This window comes from Ambystoma mexicanum, chromosome 9, assembly GCF_040938575.1.
Source record: "Ambystoma mexicanum isolate Mex_15411 chromosome 9, UKY_AmexF1_1, whole genome shotgun sequence".
Taxonomy (NCBI): Eukaryota; Metazoa; Chordata; class Amphibia; order Caudata; family Ambystomatidae; genus Ambystoma; species Ambystoma mexicanum.
In genome coordinates, this window is record NC_090931.1 from 977118072 (window position 1) to 977133229 (window position 15158).

Genomic DNA, 15158 nt, shown 5'->3' on the forward strand with positions numbered 1-15158 from the left:
CGTCGATCATGTGATCCGATGTTGCTTCACCATCCGCGATTATCGATTTTGCCTCCTCCTGGAGCTCCGGTGGTAATTGCTTCGCCAAGTTAGACATGCGGAGCCAAAGCTCGCGATCGAACCTTGCGGTCATGGCCAGCGCATTGCCCGCTCTGATTGTAAGGGATGCAGAAGATGATACTTTCCTGCCCATGGCTTCCAGTTTACGTCCGTCCTTATCCGGTGGTGCCGACAACGGTGAGGAGGGGTTGGCGAGTTTCTTTCTGGCCGCCACTGTAACAACCGAGTCTGGTTTCGTATGACCCCTCAAACAAACCGGTGCCGAATCCGGAGCTTTATATTTCTTTTCTGGCCTGGACACCAACGCCGGAGTCGATAAGGGCGTGGATAGGATCTTGGATCCGGAATCCCAGATGGCATCGAGGAGAGGAATTGTGGTCACTGTCCTCCTTCGTTTGTCCCTGTGCTCATAGAGCACTGATTGCCTTTCCTCCGAAGAAACCTGAATTTTAAACAATTCTGCGGCTTTACCTATAATGGTGTGGAAAGAGACGAGATCATCCGGCGGTGAGGCCTTGCCCGGCGAGTCTCTCATCTTGGGCTTCTCGACTACGTAGTCATCCCACTCACTGGGTGCGTCTGGCTCCTGTGTTATTTCTCCTTCTTCTGGTTCCGAGAATTCTCCAAAAGGATCCTCCTGCCAGTCTGATACCGAGATGGTGGACGGTACCATCGTAGGATCCACGTCCGGAGATCGCGGTCTGTGCGATGACTGTGGTGACGGGACTCTTGTAGGTGAAGCACTGTGGGTGCTGCTCCTCGGTCTTCGAGCAGGTGATCTCATCCGCTTTTGCGGTCTACTCCTGTGAGGAGAGCAACCAGATGTGCCTGGAATCGGAGATGACTCTCTAGGAATAATTCCTGCTTCTAAGGGATTAATCGGGATTTGCTTCTCCCTTTGCCGTTTGTAAAATTCTTCTACAATCCTCTGCACGGATAACATGAGTATCGGGTCATGAGGATATTCGGATTCTCCCGTGGACGGGTGCCAAGGAGGGCTGTATTGTTTCGGTAAGGGACCGATGGACTCTTCCACCACTTCCGCATCAGAGAATTCTTCCTGAAGAATTACATCCGGAAGTTCTGCCATGTGCCCCAAAGGTGAAAATTGCTGTACCAGTGGTTCAGTCTCAGTATTCTTCTCAATGATATTGCTTTCAATGACAGGAGTTTCAAATGTGGACGGCAGTAATTCCTCCGTAACTGCCGAAATTTGTGGTGCCTCTGAAGGTGTTATGGACGATGCTATCTTCGTCGACGACTGAGATTTTCCCGTCGACGAGGGCTTCGCCGTCGACTGAGATTTCCCCGTCGACGACTGAGTTTGTTGGCGAATGTGGAGTATGTTCCGTGGACGACTGCGTCATGGATGAATGCTTCGTGGACGAGTGGTGTTTCTTGCTCGTCGACGATTGCTTCGTGGTCGACATGTCCGATGACGATGATCTAATTGTCGACGATGTCTTAAGCGTCGTCGTCGTCGATGGTTTCGTCGACGGCATGGCCGATGACGGGCCTTTACCTTTCCCTTCATTCGTGGACGGTTTACCCGCCGACGACTGCCCCCCACTCCCCCTGTTTTTTGCAAACTCCTCCTTACCTCTGGAGGCAGATTTTGCTGACTTTTTCTGGCTTGGTAAGTCAACTGGAGGCACAAAGGGTATCAATTCCAGCTTCCTCTTTTTGGACTTGGGAGAGGAACTCCTTTCCACTGAAGAGGCCCTTCTCTTTGAAGTTTGTCTCTCAGATGGAGTGCTGGATTGGACAGGAGCTGTTCTGACAGACTCTTCGTCCGAAGATTGATCCCTGGATTCCAGGTATGAAAGGAGTCTTCTATGCCTGTCATGAAGGGTCTTGGTGGAAAAAGTTCTACAAATCTCGCATTTTTTAATGTCATGCGGGTACAGACAATAAATGCAATGCTCGTGGGGGTCTTTGTAGTAAACCAATTTCTTCTTACACCTCGTGCAGTCCCTGAACAGGGAAGGCTTCCTGACAGCCTGAGGTGCCTCCATTTCTGAAGAGAAGTTCAGTCGACGATTTTGAGAGGAGAACAACAAGTTTTGTCTCCAAGGGTAATTGAAAACAAAGCCCCTAAGAAGGGGAACAAGATGGAATATATTTTTCCAAATATATTCCACACAAAAGTAGAAAGAATTTGAAAAAGCTCAGAGAGCTTGAGGATTCCCTGTGTCTGTTAGACTGCGGTGAAGAATCTGAAGATGGCTGCCGGGGGCAGAGCTTAAGCCCTGCCACCTCATTGGCTGGGGCTATAAAGGACCAAAGTGAGGTGGAGGGACTACACAATGAAATGGCTCATAGGCCATAATGGGCTATGTACATGCACTGCTAGGTAGCAGTGTGTATATATTTAAAAAAAAAAAAAATGGATTATTAAATTTATCACCGAGGATTCCCAGTCTGATGACGGGGAATATTCAAGCATTTGAATCTATGAAAGATCCAATGCTGGAGAAGCATTGTTACTTTTCAAGAAAGGTGATCATCTGTGTCCCAAGAATTATCGCCCGATCACACTCATGAATGTGGAGTCAAAAATATTTGCTGCTAGTACTTGAAAAACTGAATATGTGGATTGATGACAACAATATATTAGATTATAGGCAGATTGGTTTTCGTAAAGCTATAGGGACTGATGCTGGAGGATTGTTGAGTTAATGAGTGTGGTCAAACAAAAAGCTATGAAGCACTTATATATTGCATCCATGGATCTAAGTTCCGCCTTTGATCTTGTCGCTAGGCCTACATTATGGAAAACCTTGTCAATGTTAGGCATAAATAAAGCCTTGCTAGATGTCATTATTCATCTTTACACAGAAACAACAATTAGAGTCAGGCTGAATAATAAAGTAAGTCTCACTGATATTATTCCTACTGTGAACGGGCTTAAACAAGGATGCAGATTAGCTGCAACACTGTTTAATCTGTATGTGTCTAATGCAGGCAGGTCCTTGGATGCTAGCGGTCTAATTGGACCTAAAATTGGAGGCTCAACTGTTAGGTGGGTGTCATATGCTGATGATTTCTTATTAATGGACTGCGCAAAAATCGGCCTGCAAAGGCTTGAAAGAAAACTGAAAATTAACCCAATCAAAACTATAATCTTTCAAGTGGGTTGTAAAAGTCCTACCCCGTATTTTTCATATTGGACCTGTAATGGTGCAAAAATTAAAAGCCAAACGGTCCTAACCTGGTTGGGGTATGTTTTTTCCAGTAACTCCAGTAAAGTGATAAAAACCAGCCTGATACAAAAAGCAAAAGTGGCTCTCAATCAAATAAGAGTCATTGAAAGAACATAGGGTAAATTTACTTTTGACCCCTGCATTCTGTTCTATAGGCTCAAGGTGTTGCCAAGACTGTTTTATGGGTGTGAATTTTTCTCTAAGTCTATGTGGCCCTTTTTATGTCAACTGGAGTCCATGATATGGCAAAAAATATTATATTCTGTTCCCAAATGTTTTACTCTAGAGCTAATAAGATATGAACTTGGTCTGCATTCACTCAATAGCATCATGTTAAATAAAAAACTGGCCCTATTAAGAAAATGTCTGGTTGCTGAAAACGGTACAATTTATGCTCATTTGAAACATGCTACAAATGGAAACTTTATGTATAACTTAAGAGGACTGTGAGAAAAAACTCTTTGATTTAGGTTTATCGGTAAATACACTTATTAAGTTTCCAGGTAAAGTAAAGGAGGTTGTTAATGCATTTGACTGGTTGGAGATAATGTAGTTTTGTTGAATTCGAAGTTATATTCTGATAGTGTGTCATATTGGAAATTCCGTCCTTACCCGGAAGTATACCTGAAAAAATATCCGTCAAGAGAATTTTGAAACTCTTATATGCGCTTCAGGTTTAACGTCCTAAGTACAAATGAGATCCTGTTCATTCGGGGGTTGAGCTCTTGTGGGACCGAAGAATGTCGGTTCTGTAAATTAAAAGGTGTAGGTGAATCCCTAAAACATTTATTACTGGAATGTTCAAATCTTCAAGAGAAGAGATTGGAAAGTTTTGCACAATTTGCATTTAATACAGCCTGGGTGGATAGAAACAAACTCTGGTGTAAAATGCCTCATGGCTCTTCTATCCCTTTGAAAATGAAAGTCAACAAATTCTTGAAAAATACTTGTGTAGACAGAAAAAACATAAAAATGTTTTGAGTGTGCTCTTGGTTCCTAAATGGATAATATAGAATGCGTCATTGCTTAAAAAGGTCTTAAAATGTTTGTTTAGCATGTAAGGTGGTTATATTTGGAGAGGTGGTATGTGCTTTTTTTCATTCGTTCATGTGTGTTTTTTTGTATTTTGGATCTTAATGAAATTGTAAATGTATTAGCATTTAAGGTGGTTATACTTTGGGATGTGGTATGTGTTTTTCTTTATTCGTTACTGTGTGTTTCTTTGTATTTTGGATCTTAATGAAATTGTAAATGTATAAACAATTAATTGTGAAAATACTGTTTTAATGAAGTATGTTTATTACTTTTTACTGTTTATATTTTTTTGTAAAGGCTTGAATAAACCAAAACAAATAAAGGAAACAAAAAAAATGATACCCCATCTTAAGCCAAATAAGCCAGACCTGGATCTCGGGTCGTATAGGCCTCTCATCACTTAATCAAGATGGGAAGATTTTAACAGGTTTTCTGGTGCTTACATTAAAAGCCTCAATAGCCACATTAATACATCCAGACCAGACAGGATTTGTGCCAGGGAGGAGCATCACTGGCAGCCTACGTAGGCTACTCCATATAATAGACTACACCAAGATCAGTACATCCCAGTATGCAGTGGCTTCATTAGATGCAGTCAAGGCGTTGCATTCGGTCAGATGGCCCTGGTTATTGGCCACATTAAGGAGGTTTATGGTAGGCCCCAACTATATTAAATGGGTGCAACTACGATATAGCCAGCCGGGTGCCAGGGTCAAAACATGTAGTCAAATCCCAGAGAAATGGGTTTTAGGGAAAGGCACAAGACAAGGGTGACCTTGGTCCCCTATGCTTTTTGTCCTAGAGCTTGAGACATTGGCTGTCTACCTCCGAAAGGAATATAAAGACTCAGGAATTAATGTAAAAGGCACGTGGCACTTGATATCCCTATATGCTGATGAGATGCTGCTGTACCTACAGCAACCTGAGACTAATCTAGAATACATATTAAAAGTGTTAAAATGCAACGCAGAGCTCTCGGGCATTATGGTGAGCACACAGAAGTCGAGCCTGTTCCCGTTGGCAGGATATGGCTGTAAAATAACGATATTGTTGCCTGTGCTCCCGATCAGGTGGGCAGTGGACACGTTTTGGTACCTAGGAGTGGATGTATATCATGATCCTAGGGACGAACATATACACAATACATTGAAAGTAGTAAGTGGGCTGTCAAAATCCATGGACATCTGGGCAAGATTCCACTTTTGATGGGCAGAGCCTCTCTTGAAAATGGTTCCCCTTCCATGGCTTCTCCACTGCTTCGCTAATATCCCGTACCATATACCCAAGAGCTTTTTCAAACAACTTGATACATTATGTAGGGGATTTTTGTGCCGAAATGGCAGGTGCAGACTAGCCCTGACTAAACCGCAACGCCCGTATGACAAAGGAGCTATACGAGTACCAAACTTTGAGTTGTACTATGTGGGAAGCCAGCTGCAATTTGTAGCGGGATGGCTTGCAGAGAAGCCAACTCAAGACACCCCACTTTTGCAGCCTACATGCAGTCCAGTCTTTCTAAAAGAGATAGTCTGGATACAGGACGCATGTTTGCACAACCCGTCCCTCCTACTAACACTAGGGAAGAGCATGTGGCATAGAGCATGTAAACTGATGGGAATTATTGTGCCATACTCCCCCCAGGTCCCATTAGTGGCAGTGAAGGCGGATAATCACCAGCAGAGGCTGATAGTGCAGATGTACTGGGAGCCTGTCAAAGTAGCCACATTGGGAGACCTCCTGTATGAAGGGAAACCCAGGGACTTTGACACGTTAGCCGCTGCAACGGGATTGCACAGGGGCCAACACTTAACACAAGCTTCCGTGCTGAAGGGCATAAACCTAAGGTGGCCATTAAATGGTGAAGAGTTTGTAGAGAAGATGGGGATTGAAACAATATGCAACACATTGGAAAGGTGACACGTAGTGTCTAGGATATGCAAACTAATTATAGACAAGCAGGCCAACAATAGTACTGGGACTACACAAAGCTGGGTGGCGGACCTCCAAGAATCCTTTGAGGAGGGAGTATGATAGAGGGTGCTCTCATATCACAAAAAGGTGGCCCGGAATGCGAAACTGCAGCTGCTGCAGTTGTATGTAACTCACCGAGCATATCTGACTCCCAAGAGAATGTCCGGGTTCAATATGCCAAAGAACAATGTTGCCCAAAAAGTAAACAGGTTAACATACGGCTATTGTCGAAGGCGGATGTAGTATTAAACTTGCACTCCCCCATGGCTTGTTTGCTGAGCATTTTCCCGAGGTCTCAGAAATTGAAGCATTTGAACAGATTCAAATACCTCGGGGTATGCATTAGCCAAACGCAGGATAGCAATAGGGTGGAAAGCACAAGTTGGCCCAGATGCTAGACAGTGGTGGAGAGATCTGCAAACATGGACGTTGGCAGAGACATCTGTGTGGCAGGAAGCAGTGCGCATGAGCAAGAGGGTGTGTGGGGGGGGCAGACATTGACTCCTGGAGAACTATTCGGCATAAGTTGTTTTGTGATGTGCAAGAACATTCAAAGCAAGACCCACTGGTTTGCAGACCAACTGCCTAAGGCGAGAAAGACCTTTAAGCAATGTGTGGCTTGATATAGGCTTAACCTGCAGAGTTATAGTAATGGTTGTGATGGGCGGGTGAGCCTGAGCACGATCTATGGATGTAGAATAATGTGCTGTCATGTGTCATGGCTTTAAGTTGTAAAAGTAAAAAAAAGAAATTCTATAATTCAGCTGAGAGTCTCTATCCCCTTTTTGTAAATTGGGACTACTATGGCTCTCTGCCAAGACTGGGAAATCATGCCTGTGGGAACCCACCTAAGAGAATAACCTCAGTATCTCGGACCACAGATTAATATCCACTTTTAGTACTGTTTTGGCAACCCCATCTGGATGACATCTAGAATTTTGCAGGCTTCAGATCAGATTTTGGGACTGTTTTGCCCTGGGATTTTTCATGCATCGAAGAGCAAGCTGCAGGTCTTCAAAATTTAGAGCCCATTGTTGGGAATAATCATGAGAAACAAAAGGAAGTACATCACTTGACTGTGTACAAGTTCCAGAGGTGATCACACCACACTGGTTCAGGCATACAATTTGCTTGCAAGAGGGTCTGGATAACCCCATCATTATTTTGGAGCTCATCTCCGTACTCGTGGCAGATTGATCTCTTTCAAACCCAGTGACATTTCTCTTGGCTCTTGGTCTTCACCATGGTTTTCCTCTACAGAAAACCACTTTCCACCTTAGGACCTCAATGTGGTAGTTGCTGTCCTCGCACATCAGTCTTTCAAACCTATGGTTGGGTGGAATCTAAGCATAGTCTAGTGGAAAATGTATTTTTCAGTGGTTGTATTACTTACTACACGCTGAGGTGATCCTGTAGATTTAGCTTGTTGTAGACTGTGAGATTGAGAGACCATACCAGCTTTCCTAAGGACAAAACCGTTCTTCAAACCTTCCCTTAATTTCTTCTGAAGGTGGTATCGCCCCCAAAATATCGGGCCAAATAAATGCTGAATTTTTAAATGGGCCTTTCAGTGCAGTTATATGTTGGGGGATAATACATATTGTAAGGTGAATGTGGGAGGCTATGTGGGTTTCCCCTGACTATTTGTGCATTGTAATGTGCGAGGGAAATAACACTGGTCTTTTCGACCACAGGATTTATTTTTCCGAAACACACAGATCTGTATCAGAGATTTCCATATCAACCAGGAAATTATTGTGCATGTTTTTATTTTCCTTGGAGCACTGTCAGACAGGATCCTCCATTGTCTCAATCTCTGCAGGGCTCTGAAATTCTCAAAGGCATTTGTTCCCTGAGATCTTCAGATCGTATTTGTAACCTTTGGTGGGACACACTCGGGTGGGCAAGAGGCTAAAGCAACTATTTCTAGGTGGATAACTTCATACATTGAGCATTGCTATAAACTGCACAGGAAGGTTTTTCCAAAAGGGCTGCATGTTCACTTAACTAGATCCAATACCGTGGCATTCCAGAGGCACATCCCATGGAAAGCAACCTGCACGGTGGCTATGTGGGGCTCAGATTCTGCATTCTGCAAACACTGTGCCCTTGATACCAGTTTCAGGGTTGATGCTCGTTTTTGGGAAAGCGTTCTTTGGAATATTTTTGCTAATGTTTAGGCTCCGTCTCTGAAGTAAAATAATGAATGATTGGTACTCTCCCATAACTATTTAGGAAGCGGAACGGGACAAAGGAGTACACAAATGTTACTCACTGTAGTGGCTTCTATACTACTCGTACAGTCTCCTTTCCTCCTTTACATGCCCTACATCCCCCTAAAAGTAGCTAGTCCTTTCCGCAGATGACGGGACTGAGGGAAATATATGTGGGGCAGAGGCTATGGGTGGGGTAACGCTTTTGTGCATGTTGCCCACCCGCCAAGTGAAAATGTAATGGGAAGGCGCACTATGCCGTGCAGCGACTCCGCTGATCACTGCATGGCAGCAACTACCTTAAGTACAGAGGAAAGAGGACAATGGAATTAGACGTACAGTAGTCACTACAGTGAGTAATTTCATTTATGAATTAAATGAATATACACAGGACCTAAGATAGTCTCACAAGGTGGTCTTAACATTGTATCTCTTGCAAAAGATCCACCTTCCCTTTTTTCTCTCTGTCCAAGTTGGATTAGAGGTATTATCGCCTGGACCCTAAGAGGGCTATGAATTTGAATGTCTATTCGATCTTTTGTCCTATGCCTTAAAGTTAGTCATTGCATATACATTTTTTATATCAACATCAAAAAATGCAACCTTGCAACAACAAAAAACATGATCACAAAAATACAATTCATTGCATAATCTTAAACAGGATGAAAACAAATACTGAATACAAGTTATTGTTACCATTACATCCCTTAGTTAAATCCTTTGAATTAGGTTATGATTGTCTTTACTCATTTTGTATATGTACCACAATAATACATTTGGGATGCCACTACCAGCAATCACAGGGGTCTTAGTTACTGTGTACCTGGTATGTGCAGTTTTTGTTAGTTTTTCTCACCCTATGAATCAAAACTCTATTTTGTTAACAGGAAAATCAGTAGATGGATTGTCATGTGCGTAAAAACCTCTTATGAGCTGGCACATAAGGACGTTCCGGGAAAGAGTACTGGCTCAGGCGTTCCGGAAAGAATGCTGGCTCACTTGGCTAGGTGTCAAGTGGCCACTTCCACTTTGCATGGAGGTGGACCGCTGTTGGACAAAAGCAGCCTGCCACGTGTGATTTATTGCCAACCTTTTACAAGCATCACTATTTACTTTCACCCACGCCTTCAATTGTTGAGCTCGGAGACTTATTTCCTGATTTATTTTATAAGAAGATTGAACTCTTTCAGTGGCCAGTAAACAGTCTTCTAGATGCCAGAGGAGCAAATTGCTCAGTTTTTGTCACTCAACAAAAGCGAAGAGTACTAGACTGCTCTGTGTTGCTTCAGTTGACATGTGCTTGGTTTTCCATTTTGCCAGCAGTGTCTCTCTCTGCACATACAAGTTTCAAACTGCAATTTTGATGGAATCCTCTGCTTGAATCCCCTGTTTGGAAATCCAACTAACTCTATTGGCAATCCTCTTGAAAGTGTTTTGTAAAATCCGCATTTCTTTCTATACCTATAGTTTTATATCTCGTGCTCACCTAAACATTTTGTTCAAGAGTAGCAACTTTGAATGTTCCTGCTTTCTGATATTGTATAATTCAGGGAATTTGCCTCAAATGCTGAAACCTCCCCAGGCTGCATCTGTTTGCTTGCATCTTATCAATGTTTTGCTCTGCTGAGACCATTTTCCTCTTTGTGTTTAGGGGCTCCGGAATAGCTAGACACCCTCACAATTTGATTAATCCCCCTTCTGCTTCTCTTGCTGGCCTAATGCAATGTCATCCGCAAAGCATTGAGAAGGAGTTAAGTGAACCACATTAACTACATGCAGGTGGACACAATTTGGAAATAATACTCAAACTCTCTTGCATGCGTTTGAGCAAAACTGTTGATTTGTCTCATTTGAATAGAAGATTAAATATAAAGGAATTATGGTGAAGAGATCATGCTAGTGAAGTACAGAATCACCTTTCTGGCAGTCATGGGAACATTTTCTTGTGAACCTGTTTAACAGGGATGTTTTCTTAAATGAAGACAAATTGTCAATAAGTAAATAATGGAAAAACGATGTAAGCAATGCAATGTCACCCCATTATAAGTAGTAGGATTATTTTCGTCAGAAGCCTCAGTGTATTTGCTGTTTTTAGTTGGTTGTCAATGATTAATATGGACTTATATATTGTGTACTTTCAAAAACAGTAAAGCTGGAATCAGTGAGATGTTTGAAGGACACCAGGGACCGATCACAGGTATCCATTGTCACTCAGCAGTAGGACCAGTTGACTTCTCTCATCTATTTGTCACTTCATCGTTTGATTGGACAGTCAAGCTTTGGTCTACAAAGGTACACACATATTTAACCTCTGTTTTTAATTTTCATGTGCCTTGACTTTTTTACACCAATGGTTGCTCTGATTTAATAACAATACCTAGTTGCATGATGCAAGCAATTGGGGTGATGGATAGAGACCATTTATTCTGTGACACTGCTTTTACCAATTTGGATTGATTGAATGGCACGATTATATACATCATGGGGAAAATGTAATCACCTGCTCTACTTAATTTTCAAATAACTTTGAAATATTCCTAGTTTTTGCATGTTCACATTTTCACAAAAGTGTCTATAATAATATAATGTCTCAAACACAATCTTTGTTTTGATGGTTTCTGTATGTTTCTGCTCAAGTGAGAATGGCTTTCCTGAAAAGGAGCAGATGCTCATGTTTTTACTTTGTTTTAATGGGTGTGACCTATCTAGCACAATTGAGCTGGTAACTTCTTATGAACTCTGATTCATATTTTACTATATAGGTTTTCAAAACACATGCATAAATCGTAGGTCTACATTTAGATGATCTATCTAGAACTTGTGATTAAATGTGCATGGTATAACCAGGACGGGCCTGTTTTGTTGTCCACGGCTTCCTGTTGCTGCGTGAATGGCAGAGTGCAAGGTTGCAAATGCCTGCAAATTTGAGAATTAGTGAAAACCTTTGTGTCCCTTAAAACACCATACATGAGTAGACCCCGTAACAAAGAAGCTCTCCATCACACCATTGGCCTGTTTTGCCAGAGGCATTTCAATGAAGTATTTCTTGCAATACTTGTTCTATTTCTATATTAACGGTGGACCAGTTCGTTTTGTAACAACCGGCTGATAGATGCAATCCTTGTAATAGGTCAAAATGAAACTGCAAAATTCTGTCATCCGGTTTCCCGAAGAAAAAAAAAGTGTTTGCTTCTGGACAAGCCCCATGTTTCCAAAGACCAATCGTAGCATACTGAACATGAGAACCAGCAATACTCTTTCACATCAAATACACTTACAGGATCAATAGAATTTCCAAAATCATCTACCCAATCTCAGCCTAGCTGCAAGGGCGATTAATGTGGCCTGTCTCAAAGGCAGAGTACAACCATTTTTGCGTTTTCTCGGTTTATAGTGAAAAGATCGAAAAAAAAATCTCGGGAAAAAAGGTCACAAAAAAAACTAAAAAAAAAAAGTCGCATTTTTTTTAATACGTTTTTTTTTTTTCGAAATGGGGGGGTCCCCCCAACCCTGCTTTTTTCATTTTTTTTATTTTACCCCTTTTTTTTACTTACCTGACCCCAAAAATACATATAAATAAATAATAAATTCGGCCCTTTTTTTCGAGATTTTTGTTTCGAGATGATTGACATTCGAGATTTTTTTTTCGACCTTTTGACTGACCACCGTTTTCTCTATGCTCACTAGCTCCAAGCCCCACACTGACAGCATCATGAGACACATAAGCATTGAGAGGTTGTATCATGATCCCTCCCACGATTCCCACCAAAACACTACCATGCAGGATAAACAGCACACAGGCATGCAGTATAGGCAGGATTTGGAGTCAAAGGATTGCTGACTGGCGCAAATGCATGTGGCAGCATGCTTATATGGGCACTTGCCACCTTCAAAATGGCCCCCAGAAAAGGATATCACATGGATACCAAGATGGCCTCTGGCAGTCCTTGCCTAAAGAATCCTTGGTGGTCTATTGGTGCTGGGTGCAGCTATATAAACCCCACCCTGGGCCACACTCCTCACTTAGCGTTATCTCCGGCTGCAGAATACAGGCAGCGTAGCGCTTACTGCTGCTAAGGAACTCCCCAAATGTTACGTGGCTTAAACATCACTGCTTCTTCCACCCGATCTGTTCTGGAACTTCACTCTGCCACTGGAATACTCACTGAGGGATCCACGCTTCTCCTGAAGGACGCCCTTACTCCCCCACCCTTTTTCTTGTTTGCGCCAGTTCTGAGACGGCGAGCGGTCCGGCTGCCTGGATCTATGTTCCTGGAAGCTGCAGAACCCTCCATATGTACAACCCTTTTCCGAGCACCGCTGAGATTGGGTGTACGATTTGGGCGTGGCATTTGTAAGAATGGATAAAGACTTTGTCGTTGTTGAGCTGTTTTTATTTTTGTCCAGCTCTTTGTCCGTAGAGGAGTGGAAGACCCCCCCCTCCCCCCCTCGAACAGTAGATCCAGAATGCGCTCCTGGACATCCGGGCTGTCATGATGCCTGCCCCCGGAAGACCAGACCAGGCCCAGCAGCCCCGGAAGCAGGCATCATGCCACTTGGAGCATGCCCAAAAGCCCCAGTTAGGGGCTGTTTGGGTACAGTCCTGGCGCCTATGGCGCCAGGCTCTTAAAGATAAAGTCAGTCCTGGCGCCATGGGCGCCAGGCTCATTATTGATAACTTACCTGAAGCAGACCATGCTGCATACTCACCAGAGGCAGACCATGCTGCATGAAGACTCAAGCCAAATGAGGCTTAGGAGGGACTATTTTACTGAAGGGACTATTTTGTTACTTGGGTGGGGCTGTGGAAGAATACTTACCTGGGTCTTCTTCCAAGGCTATTTAAACCACGCCCGGACAGCCACACGTGCTCCGCGTTATTCTGCTTGCTGCAGCGTAACGCTCACCGTGTTTTCAGCAGCTCCAGTCTTCAGCCATGCCCGCTTCAGTCCTGGGACTCCTGAAACAAGAAGACAAAAAGGATAAAGGTTAGAACAGGAGTTTTAACTTTAATCCTTACCTGAATCCTGATCCATTTCGCCATGGAACTGAAAGACAGAAGTCTTTGAAGCATCGCTTCGCATTCCTCCGGTGCCGCGCTGAACTCACCTGCTTGGCGGTACTTCAGCATTCCATCACGCTCTCTCCATCTTGCGGCCGCCCTCCGACACCTAAGGAGACAAAGACAGCAAAGTGAGCAAGGGGACTCTCTAAGGCCATACAAGCTACCCCCAAGGACTTACCTGATTTACAACGGGAGGTACTCGCCTCATTTCAGGTCGGCGCAGTCAACTCTGCTTCATCGCCGTACCCCGGCCACTAAGGGGAAAACACAATAGACTTACCTGAATCTTACTGAGTGCCATTTGGAAATCTTCGAGTGGATTAATCGGCAACTTGCAAGGAATCGGACAGAGTGAAGAGCAGACATTTGAACTCTTATGAACAATTGGACTTTAGAGTCAATACTGGAACTCACCAATTCCTCTACGCCAGTGAAGTAACTGGTCATCAACGCGCCCCTGCGGTCGACGCAGGATGGAGAGCTCATCCTTCCAAACCATCAGGTGAGACTAAGGAGGGGACATCAAGAGTGATCAGTGGGAAGACAACGGGAGTGGGGAAGGTGGGTTGACACTCGGGTGGTTAATCCCTCTTCTCCTTTGCAGAAAAATATTCTTGCGAGCCAGACAAACTAGGCTGAGCGGGCCAGTCCAGTCAGTCATCTCGGCGCTACAAGTCACGCTGGTGGAAATAACGGCGGCCCAGTCCCGGTCGACGCCCCCGTGGGAACCAGGTGAGCGTAACAGAACGCGAAGCCCACCCACAAATACCCACCTGGGCGTCATGGAGACTTCGGAAACTCAGTTGGCCCAATTATTAGGGGAATTAAGGGCCGAAGTGCATTCCGCCCGCCAAGAAACCAATGCCCTCAGGAGGGAACTGATAGTGTCAAAAGAACAAACTGATGAGTTGGCCAGACAACTATTACAGAGCCAGGCTGGACAAACACCTCTACCAGGACTTGGGGCAAGTCCAGCTCCTTACCACAGAGTAGCCTGGTGCAGATAAATTTACCTGGAGCCGTTCCTTTGGCTCCGCCTGAACGCTTTGCCGGAGACTCAAAAGGGTTTGCAACATTCATGAATCAATGCCGCTTGCACTTTTTATGTAGACCTGGAGCTTTTCCAAACGATCAGGCCAAGGTAGCCTTTGTACTGTCATATCTCAGCGGCAGTGCGGCGGATTGGTCCATTCCACTAGTTAACCAGGATGACCCGATTCTTTGAGATTTCCAGGGTTTTCGAACAAGCATGGAAACACTATTCGCCCGACACTCCCGAGGACAGGCTTTGGACAACGAACTTTTATCCCTACGTCAAGGTAACCAGGATCTTTTATCTTACATTGCAACTTTCAATAGATTAGTAGTGGAAACCGAATGGCCTGAAGCCAAGCGAATCACATTATTCCATCGAGGACTTCGAGGAGAACTCAAAGATGTTTTGGCCCAAATCGTAAACCCGCCTCAAGACTGTGCTGAATATATAGATCTAGTGGTCCAGCTCGATCACAGACTTCAAACCAGGAAGGCTGACCGAACCAAGTTTGAGAACAGGGTGTTGGTTAAAACCCACGTAAGCTCCAAGGGAGTAGATGTCTCAGAACCAATGCA

The 15158-nt window shown here is 43.9% G+C and overlaps 1 protein-coding gene across 7 annotated transcripts in view; it reads left to right on the forward strand.

The window, feature by feature from the left end:
• The window catches only part of DYNC1I2 (dynein cytoplasmic 1 intermediate chain 2), a 1097199-nt gene that overhangs the window by 941592 nt on the left and 140449 nt on the right, over positions 1–15158 (forward strand). For all 7 annotated transcript variants that reach the window (XM_069616204.1, XM_069616201.1, XM_069616199.1 and 4 more), the window contains one exon: positions 10630–10774. In XM_069616204.1, coding sequence (XP_069472305.1) covers positions 10630–10774 — 145 coding nt within the window. The remainder of the gene's footprint in view (positions 1–10629; positions 10775–15158) is intronic.